Source organism: Lineus longissimus, chromosome 18 (assembly GCF_910592395.1).
Source record: "Lineus longissimus chromosome 18, tnLinLong1.2, whole genome shotgun sequence".
NCBI lineage: Eukaryota > Metazoa > Nemertea > Pilidiophora > Heteronemertea > Lineidae > Lineus > Lineus longissimus.
The window spans coordinates 1262650-1284826 of NC_088325.1; the positions used below are offsets into that span (position 1 = coordinate 1262650).

Below are 22177 nucleotides of genomic sequence, written 5' to 3' on the forward strand. Positions count from 1 at the left end.
GTATGGCATAAAAACGTGCCGATATCCCAGCTTCAGGAGTGTACTGTCCTATGAGCTGTGACCACACCTGTGGTCCCAATGCACAATGACCGATATGCTGAACTCATCATAAAATCTACACAGAGTTAACTGTTTGGGTTTTGTCTGCTCTATTATGCGTGTATTGTTATCCAATTGTCCCTGTCGTAGTGAATTCATAGCCATCAAATATGAAATGTGTCACAGCATTCAATGCCTTTATCACAGAACTGGACAGCGATTCTCAATGCTCCCAAAGGATTTTCCTTGTCGAGATCAAACTGTGTCACTGCATCTTCGGTACACCCTGTATGTAACCTTGTTTGATTTTACCAGCTAAAACTGCAATAAAGTTACCATCTAAGTAAGAAGAAAATGGCTTTACATGGCCCTAAAACTCTTCGCCTTCACTTGAACAAGAAACCTCCTTCAGACACCGTTATAAATCGTGTCACAAGAGACTGCCTTCGAAAGCACCATACCCCCTGCCCCGCACCCCTACAATCTCACACCATCAACTCTGGTGAAATCTCAAAAAGACGCATCTGCAGTTATTACCTAATTCACTCTAGGAAGCCTTACCCCCTGGTTTCCCTCTAACGCCGCAGACAATCCCCACCCCCAGACAAATCACGCCAATGATGATGTAACACCGCGGATGACGAGGCAGGCGCAATCTGTTTGGCGGTTACAAAGCGCAACTAATCAAATCCCCGATCTGATTCGGAATGAAACCCTCCCGCCTCACGTTGGCCATATGCCTGCAGGAACGTGATAAACCAGAAATCCGAAACCTAGATTCGATACTGTGAATTTTCCGATAAGCTTATCCAGCTATCGGTTAAGGAATTTTAAATATAACGTCGCTCTAGAATTTGAAACCAGATTATTATTCGAGTGGTGCGGCTTTGTGGTATGGACACTGATTCGGGTCCCTTTCATGCTGCCTCGAGTTATGCGTAATTTAGCGGAAAGATTTGAGACAAGGGGGTTGACCCCCTCTGAACTAAACACTCCTCTTCGCATCATACTGCATCTCTTGAGAGGGGGGTCTAGAAATCAAATTTTCTTCTTCTGCCTGGGGAATTTTTGAGGTGCATGCTAGACAGTCAGTCAGTTTTCGCTAACAACATCAGTTGTCCTAGAGTATTCTGCATGCCTCAGAGCCCCAGAGCTTTGTGGTCATGGTGGTGTCCTTTGGCAAGTAGTCCTCTATATTCTTCAGAGGGCACAGAGCCCCAGTGTGGTCAGGGTGGTGTCCTTTGGCCAGTAGTCCTCTATATTCTTCAGAGGGTACAGAGCCCCAGAGCTTTGTGGTCAGGGTGGTGTCCTTTGGCCAGTAGTCCTCTATATTCTTCAGAGGGCACAGAGCCCCAGTGTGGTCAGGGTGGTGTCCTTTGGCCAGTAGTCCTCTATATTCTTCAGAGGGCACAGAGCCCCAGAGCTTTGTGGTCAGGGTGGTGTCCTTTGGCCAGTAGTCCTCTATATTCTTCAGAGGGCACAGAGCCCCAGAGCTTTGTGGTCAGGGTGGTGTCCTTTGGCCAGTAGTCCTCTATATTCTTCAGAGGGCACAGAGCCCCAGAGCTCTGTGGTCAGGGTGGTGTCCTTTGGCCAGTAGTCCTCTATATTCTTCAGAGGGCACAGAGCCCCAGAGCTTTGTGGTCAGGGTGGTGTCCTTTGGCCAGTATTCCTCTCTACTCTTCATCAGGGAGCTGGTCTGAGCAGCTGTAGTCCAATACACAAATGATGATCACATAAACTGACAAACGGATATCAACTCAGAAAAAAAATTACTCGCATTAAATCCCGAACCAACATGCAAATCCCTAACGGACCCTAACCAATCTCTCCTCATCATTAATTCATAGACAATATGCTCATGGCAAGAACCCATTAACCACCACCATCACCAGGATGGCCAGGAATCCCTGGCGATACTGCTGTTGCCATAAAACAGGCCAATAGTGACCAGACAATATCGTGTATCGATTCCTTGTCTATGAATTATTCTTTGTTTTCATGTGAGGTCTTATAGCAGTATTCTCCCCAGGATTGTCTGCACAACAGAGGTTGTGCAAACTGTTGCCTTTTATGGTTGTGTCTTTCAAATAACACTCTAACAATATACCCCGGCATGGGGAGGGGAGGGCTTTGAATCATTACCTAGTGTATTTTAGAGAGGGGGGGAGGGCTTTGTTACATTCCTAAGTTTATTTTTGCCTTCATTGGGTTTCAAACTTATTCACAACTGAGACGATTCTTGAAGGAGTTTCCAAACACCCTCTTCAAATCCTCCCCCATTCTATTTCTTCTTCAAGAAGGATTTAGTGGTTTATATCTTGTCATTTGCCTTCTTCCCATTGTTATCAGAGTCTGTCTCAAACATACTGTGCCAAACCTGCTGTGCATTCTATAGGGAATGTATTCAAAATGTACTGAAAACAAAGGTCACTCTGACCCGAAACGCTCCACAGAAAACCCACAATTGGTCGGAAGAAGGATTTCAACTTGAAGAGGGTGATTTCATTGTAGATTCGCATCTTCAGATGACGGGGATGCTGCGATATCTTGTCTTGGTCCGGGGGCAGGTGCAGTCAGATGATTGGAGATGACAACCCCATTATGTGAAATTTCCAACAGCTGTACCCCAAAAATCTGGCTCGGCAAGGTTGAGCCAAATGTTTACAACCTGTGTGACCCATCCATTCATCCTTTCAACCAGCATCCCTAACCAAGCAAACCGTATCATGAGCTCATCAGTTGATTGGAGATGACAACCCCATTATGTGAAATTTCCAACAGCCCAACCCAAGTCTGGCAAGGCAAGGTTGAGTCACAACCACCTGTGAGACTGACCCCCATCTTTGAAGCCATGGTTTCCTCATCCTCATCTTCATCAGTTAATCGACGGTGACAGCGTCATTGTGAACTATGGCCGCTTGTCCAAATAGGACGGTAGGACACCCAGAATTGCAGGAGATTAGTCGAGATTAGCAAACAACTCTGTTGACCTTTTCTCCATGAGAGTTCCTGTGACCTTTTACATTTCTCAATCGCGGAAGGTGTATAAAAATGAAATGGCGTAGCTTAGCTCAATTGGGGACAATGGCAACCAATTCAAGCAGGGATGGAACCATATCATCAAATAAAGTCTTCTGGTCATTCGCAAGGACGCTGGGCTGATCTTTCTTCCCCTGACATCTTCTGAATAAACACAACTCTATTCCTTTCAGATCAATTCTATAAATTCTGGTTGAGTGTCCACCCGATAAATCCGCCAGCAAAACCTCGCGACCCTAAGCTCCCTAGTCCATCCATCAGTACCACTCTCGTGATTGAGAAGTGTTCTTTTGACGAGCGGCTACCGTCGTTACCATCAGGAACGGCGGAAAACCTCATCGATACTAATAACGTTAAGTGGTCACCTCTTGTCCAGTTCTCGGCGGAAAATGGGATTATCGTTTTTGTAACATCCACTGCGGTCAGAACTGGTCGAAAGGAAATGTTATTATTCGTATAAGGCGATGGACGTTGTCGATTTCTTTTATTGGGATTTGGACAGTTGGTGAAATGTCAGTAGTGAATCGGATGAGAGGTTTTAGGCGGATTTGGTTCAGTTTGTACAATCTTGGTTTTGTCATTTTCAGAAAAATTGGCAGTGGAATGTTTGTCGAAGGTGTGAGGAGTCTTTTGCTGTAGAATTCATACTTCAATGCGTCCATTGGCGTCCGACACGCGACAAAATCTGGACACTGACTCAAAGAAGCAATAAATGTACCAGTTCCTATTTAAAGGGAATCATGGTCCAGAATCATGGTTAAGTGTCATACCTAAGAACACACGCAAGCAACGTCTAGCACACAATTCACGAATGAGAGTCATGCCTCATATGACAATGAATTTGATGTGAATTCTAAGCGCTGAGAGGCAAAGGGGGTAATAGTAATACATCAAAACATGAAATCTAAATTTGAATTTCAGGAATGAAACAGTTGCTATCCCTAGCATTATAGACGAAGCACGACAAAGGCAAGAGCGCCAATTGTGAGTTTCTGTGCTTCACCCAGGTCCAACCTCCAAGTCTTTCAAAACTCGCTACATCCTTTCTTACGCACTTTATTTCTGTCATCCACGCCAAACAAATCAACGCCAAGACGAGGTAATTTGGGACACTCTCATTTCTGAGTGGGCGCGGTTACGTAATGCACAGCGTGGACACAAATAGACAGGTGTCGGTCGAGGGGGACAACAGAAAGGCAACCAAATCACCGACGATGTCTTTTGTGCAAGACGAACAGACAAAAGATGGCGGCCACCGCGTTACATCATCGACAGGATCCAGAGATTAAGCGACCATTCAGCATTCCCGGATCAAATCTGCGAAATCATCGCGGTTATTCAAGTGAAAAATTCATTTTTCGAGATGAAAAAAAACTGTCAGGGGAGACAACGTTGTCGGGAAAAATCTTCCCGGAGGTAATCGAAGATTGATTATCAGACGAAACGCTTTGTTCCGATCTCGCAGACCGTTAGATTAGTATCGCCCAATTCTGGTATCATGTGCGACTCGTTCATTTGACGTGTCCTCCCCTTGTTCCTTACCACCCTGGATGACGAGAAAAGTAGCTTCACTGAATAAGATCCAATAAGAGTTTGAACCAATAGAGCATGGAATACTCAATGGAGCAACACAACATAAGGATAGGCTTCATTTCAGCTTGATAACCTTTAGGAAACCAACCTGGCCACCTATGAGCTCCAATATCTTTATTAAGTTTCTCCCTATTTATTTAGGAAGTGACTACTTGGCAAGCCCGGCTTACCAAACAGCGACTTTTTCTTGTCCTGAATGGAGAGCCGAACTCATCAATATTAAAGTAAAGTCTCCAGCTCGCCAAACAGGGTAGATTTTTTACCTGTTTGGCAAGCCCGGCTGGCCGAACAGGGTGGCTTTTTAGTGCTGTTTGGCAAGCGGCTCTCCAAACAGGACAAAAAAAGATGCCTGTTCGACGAGCGGCTTGCCAAATAGACCCGGCCATTTATTTATCTACCGATTTGCCCTCTTAAACCTAGCCTGTAGTCCCCCTTTATCAGTCTGTTAAAGTCATCGAATCCATTCCGATTATTGATTCCCCCCCTATGTGTACAACCGATAATGACGTTATTGTCGATATTCAGCGACTTTATCGTTGATAATCAGCCAGCGAAACATCACAAAGATGTTAGGGCATGGACAGCCCGTTACCCAGGTCAGATGACACCCTTTATGATGAACCTTTATATCCCATCACCCCCTGTGATGATAATTAACGCCCTTCTTCGTAAATAGCATGTATGGACATAACATTCAATATCATCTGGCCATTGTCATGGATACGGATACACAACAGATTTTACACCTCATTTCATGCATTACTAGACCACAGTACATACTCCCAAGATTGACAGTCAAAAATGGCCCACATTATTTCCACCACCCTCTTGACTATTCTGAATGGGGCAAAGGAATTTTGAAGACTTTTAAGTGTCTAGGGCAGGTTTGATCTTAGACAAATAAAGAAGTCTTTCAAGTTGTGGTAGTAATTCCTGGAGTGTTTACCTGAGGCTTTCTGATTGAACTGGAACATCCCTTGAACATGGAAGTAATAATTTACAACATGATGTATAATTGGACAAAATAAGGACAGGCTGTGTTCAAATGAATACCCCGTCCTGTCTTGATAACACACGAGCTGGGCCAGCCAGAATACCGTTGTTTCCGAACTTGGCAGTGAAAGGGCTAACTGGTTGGTTTTGACACACCATGAATAAATGATGAGCAGTTGCATTGGCATAGTTGAAACATCAGGGCCTGTCACCTCTGAGGTCCAAGGTTCAATTCCCTGTTGGTCACGGCACACTCATGTGGTAGAGAGTGACTCTCTTAGACAGCGTAGGTTTCCTCTGGGGTCTCCGGTTTCCTCCTACTTCACGATTCCTTTAACCAACAAAGGATACCTCATCGCCACGACAGTACAAGAAACAAATAGGTTCTTCGACCGTCACTCGAAAAAGTTACTTCTGCCTCGATTTCCCAGGACTCAAACCCGTAACTCTCACCAGCACGGATAACTTCGTGACATCCCATCACTCTAAATTTAGCGTGACGATTATTGCGTTTTTCTGACCCCATCTCTCGTATCCGCTAATGGCCTTTAGCCGCAACGACGCTCATTGTGAAAAGTGAAAAATGTCCGCTGGAGCTTTTTTCCTCGGCTAAAAATATCGCACATTATTCGCTTGGATTCAAAGACAGGCGATTTGTCATTGTGTGAAAGAGCCTGGAGCCCTGTCATAAACGTCTCGAAGAATGACAAATTTTAAAAACAGATAGATAAATTTGGATTTTTACACGCTCGCTATGGGTAATTAGTCGTGTTTTGTGGTGGTTAAGGGTACTTCGGTTTCCACTTAGTTTTGTTGCCTTTTCTCTGGCCGGGTTCTCATTGCATCAGATTATTTTCGATCCCTTCTTGAATTTCGTGGGCCATTTAGAAGTCTAGGGCCCTTGCCTGCCAATCATACACTTCTTCTCAGGCCGGGAATCTTCGAGTTGAGGTCAATGAAAGGATAAGGGAACCAGAGAAAATGCTTGACAATTCCCTTTTCTGAAAATATTGCCACTTGAAAAGGACCCCACATAAAAAATATTCCTGATTGACCTTAAGATCAAGTCTTTTTTTCAAATTGTATATTGTGGCTGGGAATCGGGAATGGAAGAATCTTGTCTGTTATAAAACTTTTCATGATGTGACAGCAAAGTGACTTGCCCAAGACGTAAGCGACAGAAAACTCAATCTGTCCACTCAATCAAGTGTTAACGATTCCCTAATTGACCACCAGGGGCTATCAATGTGATTTATATCTTGCAAATCTGGCCACGGCTCTGATACGCATGTAGTCATAGCTTCTGAGGTCACTCCTTGGTCCAAGAAATCAATATAGCTAATTCTGATTGAGTAAAGGTAGCAGGTAAGACAAGCAGGTGAGAAGAACCTACTGTACACTAATTTCAAAGAACAGAGTACAATCGTATTTTTGGGGTGCTTTATTTGAGCCCTCTGTCTATCGGTCTGGTACGCATGGAGTCATAGTTCTCCTCAGGGTTTTCTCAAGGTGACTCCCAGGTATCGCCTTGAGACATTTGGTGGCAGAAGCTTTACAGTTTATGCCAGCAAATTATGGAACTCGCTGGACACTAACACCCGCAACAGCTCCACCGTCAGCGAGTTCAAAAGAAGATTAAAAACCAAACTATTTGAACAGTGTTTTTGTTAAGCGCAGCTGAGCAATTTTTCTAATTGGATTTTGCGCTATATAAATGCTATTTGTATGTATGTATGTATGTAAGGTAGATGGTACCCTTGATATTTCAAGGAGTTTTGCCAGTGTGGAACACGAGGTAGGATGGCCAGTAATTTTTAAGGTAGGGTGGCCCTATAGAAACCCTTTACAAAATCTAGAGCAAGGTAGGCAGGCTGCTTCCAACCTGGGGTGGTAAACTGCCAAGGTAGGGTGGGTCGCCCTGTCTCATGGCCTTGAGGAGAACACGAGATAGTTTCTGTCCCCCTACATTATTTCCCCATGCCAATACCCTCTAGCCCATATCCAAATCTTTTGTCTAAAAGACTTCATATGAAACTCGAAGTCAAATAATTACAGTAAAAAGATTATTACAAAGCTACCCCTAATTTAACAAGCCCTCTAATGAAGGCCACAACATACCAATCTCACACCTTTGTGATTTGAAAATATCCTACTTTACCCCTTCCCCCCCTCATATCAGCATCACACGCATCAATTGTTCAGCACATCTATTATAGGAATCAAATATCGAATTATCGGAACATATCTCACGTAGAAAATACTTCCAATAGCTGCTGGGCGAGACTAAATATCAGCCCTCGCTCCGGGGAAACACGCATGCTCTTTTTTCAGCTATTCTTTATAAGCTGCTAACAAATTAGTAATGACTTGCCTCAAGGGAGGTTAACCCCTTTGCTGCCAAGACGTATTTGACCAAATTGAAAATGTGAACGAAACTCCGAGGAGTATGTAAACCCTATCATATGTATTCATTGGAAAAGTCTGTCCGTTTCCTTAAGGATGAATACCAAAGTGAAATGTTTTCAGGTATATTACAGATTTTCAGACATTTTTTATCTTGGAGCAAACTTGCCACTGGCTGGAATTGAACCCAGATTGCATGGATAGCATGTGTGTGTCACTTCTACTACACCACCAGCCTGTTCTCTGGTAGATGGATTCAACTTACACCGGTTCTAGGCCTCCAGAAATGGAGATCATGTCATGGTCCGGCCTCGCCTCTGTTTTGATTTCATAGTAATAAATCAACCGGTTGTAGATTTGTAAACCTCGATTTGAACAGGACAATTACAGCAAATTGAATTTTCAAAATAATGAGCCGCAGGAACCAGCTGGCCTACCCTCATACTCGGATAAATTCATCAAAGCTCTTGAACTTGCTCTCAAATCAATGGTAATACTAGCTGAATCTGTTTATAGAGAAATCAATGGAAACTATCGACCGTTATCCTCTCGGTCACATGGAGTAATGTTTACAATGCAGGCCACAACGGGTTTGAAATTTATGAATTACCGATATTGTTATGGGCAAGGTTGTGTGCTTTGTTGCGTATAGCAGTGCAGTGGTCCAGCCATGTTTACTCAGCACCCCACACCAGATAAAATGTCACATTAGTCAGTTTGAGTGTTGACAATCTTTCCCTTGGGATATCATCTTCAGACCCGCCAAAGTGGACCCGGACTAAAAAAGAAGATTCTATCGTGTCCACTCCACGTTGCTGGTGCAACTCGGTGAATGCGACTGATTTGTTGAAATATGAAATCGGGTAAACACATTCATGAATAAGTCCACAAAATATGCCTTGTTTGCATACGCGACTACGAAAGTACTCGAGACTTCTTCAAAGCGTTCCAAGTGTGCATACCGTTAGAAATTTATATTTACACATATGGCGCGGTAGAAATATTCAGCCTTGTACATTTGGTTCTGGGAACGTATTCTACAGTAGATGTAGTTCAGGAATGCAGCAGACTTTGATTTTTAAAGCATTCTCATTCATGCAACTGCTTTTTCAATATCGTTGGGTGGTACTTCGTCGACCTCAGGAATGTATTGGTTACGTAGTGCAGTAGCTGAGCATGATTTTCAAATGATTTTCCAGGGTGAAAATTTGAGTTTTGTGAATATAATGGCATTGAATGTGATGTAAACAACATTTTGCTTCAGAAACTTTGGCTTTATGCGCTAGTATTTCGATGGAAATTCGGGCCCCAAAGGGTTAAACGTGTTAAATATGCACTGTGTGTCTGACTGATCCTTCTACACCACATAATGAAGACAAAGAATTCCTCTGCATGTGTCACAACAGCTGTGACAACGAATGAAGGGGTCGACAAGTGGACCCTAGTAATCAAAACATATGCAGGCTATTAGTGCCATCTAGTACCATAATGAACCCAACAGTTGTCTTTTTTTAGATACATGTTTGGAGGGACTGTTCCATGAATACAATGTGTCTCTGGTAAAAAGGAACACGTTCTACTTTTAAAAGCCTTAAATTGAATTTGAACATTTCCAGAATATAAATTTCAACATTGCCTTTGTGTAGACAGATATGAGCCTACAATATTATACAACCAAGTTTCAGTGAACATGCAAGCATAATAACTGCACTAAGGCATTGTGTATAATTGCATTTCTATTTTCCTGACCAAAGGTTGAATACAGACGTCTTTACCCCTTGAACAACTTTTTTCTCGATATATTGGAGAAAATTTCCACGAGTTTGACTTAAAGGAGAATATATTTTGAAATATTTTGTTTTTCATTCAGGTTCACATTACATACATGTTTGTGTATTTATTTTATCCCAGGGCTACGAAACCTATCCTTTTTTAATTGACACCTAGTATATTATGGTAAATAGATCCGATTCAGTAGTCAACCCATGAATCTAACAATAATCGAACCCATCTTCTGCAACCAATCTATACAATTGTAACCTGTACACTCAGACAATCACATTGCATTAGGCGTGGTCCGGGTTCAACATGTTATGACTAAACCGGAAAATGTGTCAATTATGTCGGCCATTTTGTTGCCGTGGTGACCAGGTAAGCAGTTGTTCAATCATGGCATCTTGTTGCCAAGGAAACAAACATTCATCTCTTTTATCATATTCTTTGATCTACGCAGTCGGTATTGGGAAATCGTCATTTTAAACCTTCTCCGTTATCTAAATCTATATATTGAAATTGTGATACGATAATTTGTATTTGAGATAAGCTGTGTTGTGACCATGTTCCAACCAGCCAAGTTGATCTGTGATCTTAATTTGTGACCCATCACAGCAAAACCAGTCTCATGTCGCACAGAAGATGAGCCTAAATGACACCAGGAGATAATGGAAGAAATAGATGTGCTTATATTTCACAAAAGGCAGACAATAGAGAAATGAACAACCAGTCCGTCTCAACCTGCCAAGCTTAGAGCAACATGCGCCTGGTTTTGCTGTGACGGGTCGCATATATCTGTCAATCTGTCAACAGAATTCCTGATGCATTTTCCTTTACTAATTCCAGCAGTCAATGAGAATTACAATGGAACCTCCCTTTGCGGACACCTCTCTATTAAGGACAACCTTTCTATTAAGGACCCTGTTTTGGTCCCAAATTGATGGTCTGCAATCAATTTGAACTCTCTAATCAGGACACCCCTCTATTAAGGACAGCACTTGTCAGTCTTTAATAGAGAGGTTCCACAGTATTTTCATTAAAATTTGCCAAAAAGATTTTTGATACTCTAAAAGTGTACCAGTTAGTAAGTCTTAATCGGTAAAAAATCGGGTCGACTTACCAAGAACATTGAGTATGGCAGTACCCGTCAACTTCTTTCCAACCTGACATGTATATGTGCCGGTGTCAGCCTCCGTAGCGCCCGTAACGTGAAGATTGAATTTCCCGATGACAGAATACTGTGATTCCTGACTCATAGAAGTATTATCAATAAACAAACTGGTGCTGGCGCCCTGAATTGTTCGAGTCCATACTGTCAGCAAGCTCCCTCTATTGGCAACTGTACAGTTGATAGTGACGTTCTGACCTAACAGCACACTCTCGTCAGTCGGCTCATTGATCCACGTCGGTTCCTGTCCGTTGATACCTGCAAAGACAGAAAACGAAACAATTTTGAATAAATTTTGAAAGAACAGTACGGCTGACTGCCACATAGAGAAGCACCACGGATTGCGTGAGTCTGCTTGATGTGAATCTGGAGCTGGAGACCGGACACCAGCTCATGTGCTTCAGACCTGCTCCCTGATAAAGAGTAGAGAAGAATACTGGCCAAAGGACGCCACCCTGACCACACATCTCTGGGGCTCAGTGGCTTCCAGTTCATTTGCATCAGACCTGCGACCTGATAAAGAATAGAGAGGAATGCTAGCAAATTTCTGCCGCTCAAACTAGCGAAATTTCCTGCATCTCAATCTAGCGAATTTCCTGCATCTCAAAATATCTTCTCAAGTATCTCAAACTCGCTTCTCAGAAGTTTTGATAATGCAACTATCAAACTCCCACCTGTCGAAAGACAAGTTGGAAATGTCACACTGGAGACCGCGGTGGGTATTGGAGCCAGGGATTTCTCACGAGTTTGGCGGTTTTTGTTTCCTCTATTAATTATTTTCTTATTTCACGAGGATCTTGTTCGGAATGATTCTAGGGTATGTTGTTTCACTGAGTCGAGGCTTGGACGCTATGGTACCGGTGACGGCTTGGATGGGAAACTGGTAAATCGAAATGTCTTAGTGTATGGGCACTCAAAGCAAAAGCTAGGGGGAGGGCAGAGCAGGGCAGGGCAGGGCACCAATTCCCCCTCCCTCCCTCCTCATGGATGTCAGCGAAGAAAAGTGTGTTTGGTGTTTTGCCACATCCCAACCCAACCCCCTCAACCTAAAGCCCTACCAATTAAAGTAATCATTCCCCGTTGATGAATGTAAGATTCTGCTGAACAGCTATGATTCATACCAAAACGGTTCATCCAGAAATGCAACTCTGGTTTCTCCCCGGAATCAAACCCGGGCCCTATTGCATGGTAGCCAGCAGTGCAACCACTAGGCTATGTGGTTCCTGTTCAATCGTTGGTTCTCCCGGGAATCAAACCAGGGCCCTATTGCGTGGTAGCCAGCAGTGTTAACCACTAGGCTATGAGGCTCCTGTACAATCCTGGGTTCTCCCCGGGATTGAACCCGGGCCCTATTGCGTGGTAGCCAGCAGTGCAACCACTAGGCTATGAGGTTCCTGTTCAATCGTGGGTTCTCCCGGGAATCAAACCCGGGCCCTATTGCGTGGTAGCCAGCAGTGCAACCACTAGGCTATGAGGTTACTGTTCAATCATGGGTTCTCCCCGGGAATCAAACCAGGGCCCTATTGCGTGGTAGCAAGCAGTGCAACCACGAGGCTATGAGGCTCCTGTACAATCCTGGGTTCTCCCCGGGATTGAACCCGGGCCCCATTGCGTGGTTGCCAGCAGTGTAACCACTAGGCTATGAGGCTCCTATACAATCCTGGGTTCTCCCCGGGATTGAACCCAGGCCCTATTGGGTGGTAGCCAGCAGTGTTGACCACTAGGCTATGAGGCATCGTAGGCATCAGTGTTGACAACTAGGCATCTCCTCGGTAGTGAGGACAAGGCCAAGGGTTATCCACATGTCCTAATGTTCCTCCCAGGTGAATTGACTGACCCACCCCCTTGCTTCATAATCTTGTTTCTTGAACTATTTTACTTCAATATGAGATTTCAAGCCACACCAAAAGGAACAGCAAGACATCCCGCATGGCACTTAGCTCCCTTCCCTACGTGATATCAAAGATCACATAAAATGTTCATGTCATCACCCCATGCAATTCTAAATCTGCCATTTGTGAAGCGGAAAAACATGCTGCACAATACTTTTTCAAAGAATCAAACTCAAAACCTTTTATTGCACTAGTGAGTTTCGCTTTTATGTTTTATAGCTCAAGAACAAAGGGAGTTAAATGTCTTACCCAATTTATTAGGATTAGGAGCTATAAATTTTATAGCATGAAAGGTTTATGGGGGGAATAGTAGGATATGCGACATAGGGTTTTAAGGAAGTCTTGGATTTCCATGCCATTTGATTCAAAGGGTACTTTTGTTGATTCATATGAACAGCTTTTAAGAGCAAGACTGGACTTGAGCATGTGCTTGTACAATACATAATAAACAAGTAAACAATCATTTTACAGCGTGAGTCAAAAGAAAAGTTGCTGCATGAGGAGGCGCGGTGTCGTTTTTTGACTCCCTCTGTATATGAACTTCTTCAATGTCATTCAGCGTTTGCTCTGCACTTGGAGGTGGTTTTCTCCAGGGAGTATTCCTCCTCCAAGGCGGGATGAGTATTTTTGCGTGCCACTACGGTTAGACGCCAGTTGGGTGCATTGGTCAAGAGCCTCCGACTTCCGCTAGGAGTATGAACAAAATTATGCTCACAAAAATAAACGATTCTGGAGTAGACCTGGCTGACATTTTCAGCCAAATTCAATTTCTCAAACTCTTCCCTCTTGAGAAACACACATAACTCCGACAGTGAAGTCACTTCTTTCCAGACACGACATGTAAATTTCCTCTTCAAACAGCACCCCTGTCGCCCCAAATGACACATCGCCGATTACCTCGATACTTTTATCGACGAAAGTGACGAAGGTTCAGACGTGGTGGCAAATTTAATAAGTTGATTTGATGATTTGAATTCCCGGGGGCATTTCTTCGAAGTACCCCGAGACTTTGAACGATTGCCCTAATGACTAAATTCAATTTGCTTGATGAAGTTTAGACAACCCTCATATGAAGAGTCTCAGCATCTTTTGAATACTAATAATGGTCGACCGGTCGACGGCAAAATTCTCTAAGAGAAAATTTGCATAACAGCATCCTTTGGGTCCAGGCAAAGACGACTTGCAAACTAGTGATCTTTGTGTCAAGGCGAGGAAAACGTGATTGCTTCGCAAATGAGTGTTTTTTGTTTCTGTGACCTGTTACCTTTATCACCACGATGAGCGATAAAGAAATTGCCTGTCTGTGGCTAAAACTGGTCACCTGATTTGGTTGAATAGTAGGTCACAGTTCCTTGTCGCATACCACTGCAAATGAGATTTTTGTCACATCTGACCATGGTTGCAGGGCCAGGTCGTTCAAAGCTTGGTGGTTTGGCGGCTGCTAAATCACCATTTTCTTAGTGTGCTACCAGTTAGCTGCCGCAAAGCCACAGTCGAGTTAGCAGAACCCCAAGGGCTCCATCATGAGGTTCCACCAAGTTTAAGCAGCACCCCAAGGATTCTGCTAGGTTTAGTATCTTAACATTTCCTAAACTAACCAAGATTTGAACAACCTGGCCCAGGTCCCTGTGCCACTCCCGATGTTACTTGGGACAATCACAAATTCAAATTCTAGCCAGTATTTCGAACACATTTTCCATAAGATCTCTTTCCAAATCATTAGGTATTTTGTCCCCAAGTCACCTGCTCAATGTACAGTGGTGGCCATTTACAAGCTGTTTAAAGTACCAAACACAATCAAATTTTCCCAAAGAACTATCCCGCCATTTTGATTCTAATCTTGTTAGAAATCCTTCCTATCAACACCTTAAGCCGGCAATTCACTTTTATTACAGCCGGACTAAGTCTCCATTACAGTTTAATTGAGCATTGTGGACCATTTAAAGGGTGGGGTAATATTTCATTTTGGGGAGGTGTTGTCAGGCTTAGGGACCTAAGTTTGTCACAGGTTCCCCTCATCCTAAAATGCCACACCAAGGAGAGATTTTTATTTGCCACTATATAGTCTCATAAACGTGAATATAAAGTTTTCATGATTGGACCAATGTAGAAAGGCAATGAGAGGGGCAATAATTGATACTTGCCACTGGCCTTATAAACATCGAATATAGAGTTTCTAGGACAATGACACAACAATTAGTCGCACATCCTGGAAGCCTAAAAAGGTGCTTTGTCCTTTTCCCACCTCTAATTACATCGGTGAATGAAACCTCCATAGAGAATAGCCCCAAACGGGCCAATTTTCCATCCTTTTATCCTCGGCACCATTTTCTCAATTTTTCACAAAATCACCCTTTGTTCTTGGGTAATCATTTTTGGTGACCTCTGCTTCTGAAAGAGATATTCGCTAATTGGTTCATTAGTTGTCTAGGAGAGACCAATTTGTTGTGTTGATGAGGCTGGGATGCATTTTTGGCATCGTTAGGATGTTTGTCTGTTTTATACGCATAATGCCTTTAGTTTCATCTGCCGCATTCATTTGACAGTGTTTCACATGTATATTACGTTTGCCATTTGTCTCATGTTTGTTGACATTCGTCAAGGTTACCTAACTTTGCCCCCCCCCCCCTGCATGCCCTTAGAGAACAAAACATCAAAAACTTCAAATTTGAAGTTATAAGTTTTGGATATTAGGCACATGGTTCTTCAGTGTTATTCAAATGTTCAAAACAGATAGGTCATGGGTCGACAACACAAAGCTGTCCAATGGGAATGATGTCATGCTCTGGCATGGCCTTTGTTTAGGCTTGGTAGTACTTCATCAACTGCTCTTAGATTTGCGAAAGTAAAGTTTTGGGGGAGTATGATGTCATGAAAGTCTAATATTGTGACATCACTTTTGGCCAAGAATGTGATGGCATAAAGTTTCCTATGAAATAACAGATTCCCACTAAAAAAAATAAAAATATTTCACCCGAAAACTCTTGAGAGGGGAATTCACATTTATCAGTCATCCCCTAATCCTCTCAGGAATCCAGACATGATCAGGTTATAACTCTTGACCAGGCCATGTAAACCACTCGACCGAACAAGTCACTTTCCCCTTCAAAATCTCAATATTACCATGTAAATCTCTTATCAACAACGCTGAGAAGTTGTCATGGAACATTTGGGCTTTCTCACCCATTGTACAGCTATCGGCAAAAGAAACCATCGCACTCTAACTTGGCAAAATATCTATTTGGATTCAGTGCTTGATGTAGTGTCGAGGCACAGGGGTTACAGGTCAAGTGAAAGTGAAACAGATGTTGTATTTCATGGTCAACTAGGATCGCGAAATTTGCTAATTTGAGCAACACTCTCAAATCTCGCAAGGCAATGATATCGCGACCATAATGAGCTACTCGACGGACACGGCCGAGCGATTAGAGCCTCTCTCGAGGCATGGACAACGCTCCCACGGGATTATGGGTAGGCCGACGACCCGATATTCCATTTTATTCATTCTTTTGACGAGATTTTGCCGCAGGTTTTACGACTTATCACATTCTATTTGCAAACATTCTCATTTTCTTCAAGAGATCCCTTTTCGTTCATTTGCTCATATCTTAAATATTGAGTTGCGGGTCAAAAAGAAAACCCATTTGTGTACATCTGGCTGCGTAAATGTACAGCAGCTCAAGGCAAACTGTCATCTTAACCGACAGTTTCACAGTTATGGTATTTTTATTAGTTTTACGATATCTTCTTCCTCCTCTTAGGTTCGTGGTTTTATAATGTAAGCAGCACTTGGTGCACTAAGATCAGCTTAGTGGGGTTTGTTCGATCAGGTACACATTGCTGCTCGAAGCAGTTTTGGATGTATAAGGAGATGAATGCTGCCTCTCATGAACTGCTTGCAAATAACAGAGCAATATAGGGTTACATGTTGCTCAAGGACCCAAAGACAAAGCGGCGGCAATGTTTCATTAAGGCAGAGCAACTGAAGTAAAGTAACTTGCCCAAGGTCAAAAGCAATCTACCTAAATCGCCAAAGTTTCATTAGAAAGTTGGTGAGAGTGGTCTGCCATTATGAATGAGGTAGCATGACTCAAGGGCGGGATTTCAATCAGACTAATTCCATTTGCACGATTTTTCCACAAAAGAAAATGTGCAAGTTTTAGAAATAAATCTCATTTCGATTCAATAGGTGTTTTTGTAAGATAGGAGTTGAATAAGAAAAGGTAGGGCTGCTGGGTGCATTCTAGGCTCACATGGCTAGAACAAAACACACATTACACTAATAATGTACAGCAAATATTAGTCTACAGAACATGACACTGTTTGTTACTACTTATATGAACGGTTCATGTCTTATTCAGACGGAACCGGTTTTTCTGGCGAATATTTGGGTAAGTAATATTGTGACAAATCCTTTGGCCAATAGAGCATATCTCAGGGCTTATGAAAGAAGATTTACTCATCCAAGGGAATTTCCTTTTTGAAATTGAAAATGTGATCATGCCATGTTTTAATAACTGATTAATATAAATTTGTTACATGTTGAACTGGTGTACATAGTTCCGTGGGGCACTTATAAAACAAGAAATAACAAGAAAGATGAAATGAAACAGAAATGAAACAGAAATGAAAAAGATATCGGTGCAGTCTATTCTTCTTTTACTTGCATGACAAACTTGAGATTGACCATAGGCACCAACATTTTTGGCTGGAACTTGAAACCCTAAAACGCTTAGAACTCTTTCAAAATAAAGTGAATGCCAATTTCAAGGGTGGGAGTTCGTCTAACTTTGTTTTCCAGTGAACACCCTCCCAGGTTTCATATTGGCATTCACTTCATTTCGAAGGAGTTCTCATTGCTTTAGTATGTCAAGTTCTAACCAAAATGGTGTTCCCTATGGTCAGTCCTTAAACCTGAAATCGATATCCCGCATGAGTTCCATTTCTCATTCAAACCATCCTGCAGACCAGAATCTGCCACAGGACGTAATTTTAATCATTGCACCTCATTTCTATTTCATTTCTGTTTCATTTCTACATTTCGTTTTTGTTTTGTTTGACAGACACCAAGTTCAATTCTATAATCTAAAATGGTATTTCAAAGATTGAAAAAAATGAAGAAAAAATTTCAAGGGATGGAGATTAAAGACACGTAATGGGTTTCCATCGTAGTTTAAATACATCCATATTTCAAAAGATGAAATGGAAACATCTGACTCAAATAACAAAAATTAGAAAATCAAATGTATTACAGATGACATTTTAATACTTTGATGGAAAATTCTGTCAAACAAGGCCATTTCTATCATTTTTTTTTAAAGTGTGAGCTTAAAACTTCTGTGGAACTGCCTTTTGGTAAAAACTTCATCTCAGATAGGTACTGAGGAACAGTTGTTGAAATGTCACGTTGAAAGTTGAAATGTTGAGTTGAAAGTACATGTAGTCAGTAAAGACCCGAAGGTAAAGTTACCTCCCCAAGGTTACAATGACTTTTCATTCCTGGTACCCAAACACATTTGACCTGAGACACCTGGTTTCACCTGACATCATCATCATTCGCCATGATGGAGGGACAGACAAAAGAGAGCAAGCCCAATTGACCATGACATCATTTGATTCAGTTAAGTCAGGCACAACAAATCATTGTTCTACCCTCTAACATTGTCGACCGTGAAAACACTCTGTAGACCATGCCACCTGCTCCTCATTGTAGCCTGGTGAGACCCTACATCCTCCCTGCACAGACCCTATTAGACCCCTCATGGGAACCACCCCAACTGTGCCCAAACATATGCACAACTGTTGAATTTTTAAACCCTTCTTTAATGACCCTTTACAAAGAAGGGAATTAGCTGCCAATACAATCGATCTAATTTAGAGTACCACAATAGCCTTGCTGAGAAAATTGTAGGGGACATGGGGCTACAGGAAAGGACCTTTTAGCTACCATTTAGTTTGAGATAAGCTCCCTAATCTTAAAAGCCAGTAAAGCTTAGTGAGGATTTGAAATGGTCTGGGAGTAACATGCCATTTTGTCCATTGTTTTGTCCTCCCATGCATTGCATTGCACAGTGGCAAAGGAAGTTTCAAAACACACCTGTTGTGCTAAGATGTCATCATGCCATAACCCTCACAGTGTTCTCCACCAAGCCATTTGTCTCTTCAAGTTCCTTGAGAGAGTCAAAGACCTTGTTGAGAGTCAACTGTAAAGAATTGAGTGTCGGTCATAAAAGTTAGTCAAACGCAATAAAATCCAGCAAATTAAGACTTCAGAACAGACAGAATAGACACCGACTGTAACCTGATCTCGACTGCATTACCATAACATAACCAACAGGAAACCAGGAGAAAAAGCACTGACACCATTTTTTCCCAAGTGGACAGCAAGACATCTACCCTACTATTTCCTTCTGTAATGTCTCATAACAAAGAAAAAAGAGCAACACCTTTTTGTCCAGAGAACACAGCAGGACAAATACCCTACAATTTCCTTCTGTAATGTCTCATAACAAAGCAAGATGCAATCGGAGACAGCGATTCTCATCTAGGTGCTACGGACATCTTGCCACACCAGCTTCGTATTACTCCCCACTTTCATCTGGTTGCCTTATTATCTCCTTCCTATCACCTGAAGGCTGTTTGAGTAAAGTCAAGGGGCAGGTGGTAGGTCCATTAAACTACCACGTAGCATTGGCAATGGCCTTGAAACATCTGCTTTTTAGAGTTCTTGTTGAAGAAGTTTGCTGCATGAAGTCATTTTCCATCTGTTCTATTGAAGGAGTGGCAGTGTCAGACATTGCGAATACGTTTCGTTGCAACTGAAGAAGTAGAATGCTGCAAAGCCAGAAAAAGACTAGGTTTGAAGATACCCGGTGCTTTGCACCTTTCAAATAAGGACCTGGCCAGGGAATGTGAATTCAACTTGGAAGTGAGTTAGATATGCCTCACACAGTCACAGTCGAGTCTCAGAATTCCTTCACACTATTCAGGATCATTTGAGAAGATAAGACAAGGATCAAGACTGGTTCATCAACTTGAATTAGCAAAGCAGCAAGCTTGGGAGCACAAAATCAAGAAGGCCATTCACTTTGACCTGGATGGCGGTAGACTCCATATCGTCACCAGATCTCAAATTCACCGCTGTGGGCATCGAGGAACAAAGCACAGCTACCAGAATCAGTGGACCTCCAATGATTTCATTACACTTGTTTTATTGCTGCTGAGTTCAAATTGTCAACAAATGAACACTACTGCCGGCATGTAATCAAAGTTGACATGAACTACCTTAAGAAGAAAAGTCAGCGGTAGCGATTCATTCCAAGCAGGATGACCATTCCCGATAAAAGCATTCCAGGCTTTTTCTGTAGGGTCATCTGAAGTCAGGGATTGCCAATCAGGTAAACTCTTTCAAATCACACACAAGAGTCACCAAAGCCTTGGGCAGCGTTGCCAATGAGATGACCTCAGCTGGTTGCTTCCCTTGCCTGCACAGAAGTCATTTGGCAAATGATTGAAAGTCAGCTCGGAGATTGGACACCATCATCAAGGAAGTCAAAAACAGCAATGAATTCCCACCCCTGATCCAAAACATCCCAGCTTGTGTGATGTCGCCTTATGTCAAGAAAAGCCAAGCGAATTCTTCCACTTGACAAATGAAAGTCATCAGAGACCAGGGTAGCATTGCCAATGAGATGATCGCAGCTGGGTACTTTCCTAGCCTGCACGGACATCATTTGGGGGAAAATCCCATGTCAAGTCAAGGAGAGCCAGCCCTGATCTAAAGCATTTTTTGTGGGGTCATGTCATGTCAGGGATTGCAAATCAGATCGCTTTCTGCTGTTGAAACACAGGTGCCGCCGGAGACCTCTGCCACGTACAGTATTGCCAATCAGTAAACTCTCTGCTGGGTGCTTCCCCTTCTTGCAGCAAGGTTATCCAACAAAGATTGCATGTCAAGTCAGAGACTGGACACTAATGGCAAAGAAGTGGGAGGCAGTTTATGCATGTCACATGATGGCCAAACCCTGACCCAAAACATTCCTTGCTAATTTGCTTCTGTCAAGATGGATAAGATCAATGGTTCTAATCAACTTTTTACCAAATCCTGCATGTTCTGCATTCCAAAAGCTGGGTGACAGCCATCCGACATCAAAGTTAGAGGTTCTATTTGGCCGGAGTGACTCACCAATAGATCCCGAAGCCAAGGCTCAAACCATAAGATTCATGCTGCTTTGCTTGAAATCTTGATCCCTTGATCGCACCAAGCGCGCAGAGCAATTTCCTTAATGTCCTAAACTGGTTGATGTATTTCAAATTCATGGGAGTTTTTCAAACACCACCTCATCAAACACTCTAGCGGATAGATTGGATCCTTGTGGTGCATTCTGATTTCTCGGGGCTCATTTGGTGTTTACATCTTTCTTGAAACAGTGTCCACTGGACCGGACAAGCAATTTTTCACTAAATTGCCTTCCTGCACGCCAGTGAAGCACGTGACTGTTGCAACCTCCCTGTGTGCGATCTTATGACTACTGGGAGGAGCTTGGGTCCTTAAGGTTACTCATTATGTTCATCTTGCAGTCAGTTTGGGGTGGCCATCATGTCTTTCTTCTGGCCAGAGTACACTGATCGACTAGACATGCAATCCTTCCCTAAATGGCCTTCATGTTGGCAAGAAGCAGGTGGGACTTCCTAGGGTATGATTTTACGCATGCTGAGAGGAACTAAGGTGTCATGTTCATCTCATAGTCCGCATTGTCAGGTTAAGGATTTTGGAGGTTGTGTTCATCTATCCATTACTTGAAGCTGTTGTCCATTCTAAAATCTGCAGGCAACGTTTCCCCAAATGACCTTTCTGGAAGCAGGGTTAACACAGAGCATTGAGATTCGTCTCATGAATACTAAATTGAGCTTGGAAACTCTGGATCACTTAGTATGTGCATCTTTGTGTCTTCTTGGACTTCATTACGCAGCATATCTTTTCTATACTCCCCCTGGGAGGATTCGTCTAAAACTTGATTAGAGAATGGGTCCACGTATCTCTTCTTTCTCATCGGTTTGACCGTTTCTTTAGAAATGGTCATGAAACTCATTTCTTTAGAGTGGTATTGAGATATTTTTCTTGCTTGTGTGGTCTACTGAACACTGTTCAAGACAGCGTCTTTGCCAATGCTGGTACAGGACCTTCTAGAAAGACTACATCCAAAGTCCAACTTCAAGACATCAGCAATGGGTCACTTCTCAGCTCTTAGTTGACAACTGGGAAGCATTTGAACCC

The 22177-nt window shown here is 42.7% G+C and overlaps 1 protein-coding gene across 5 annotated transcripts in view; it reads right to left on the bottom strand.

The window, feature by feature from the left end:
• LOC135502261 (neural cell adhesion molecule 2-like) overlaps nucleotides 1–22177 on the bottom strand; it is an 81352-nt gene that overhangs the window by 39288 nt on the left and 19887 nt on the right. For all 5 annotated transcript variants that reach the window (XM_064794935.1, XM_064794939.1, XM_064794934.1 and 2 more), the window contains exon 2: nucleotides 10961–11266. In XM_064794935.1, the coding sequence (XP_064651005.1) occupies nucleotides 10961–11266 (306 nt within the window). The remainder of the gene's footprint in view (nucleotides 1–10960; nucleotides 11267–22177) is intronic.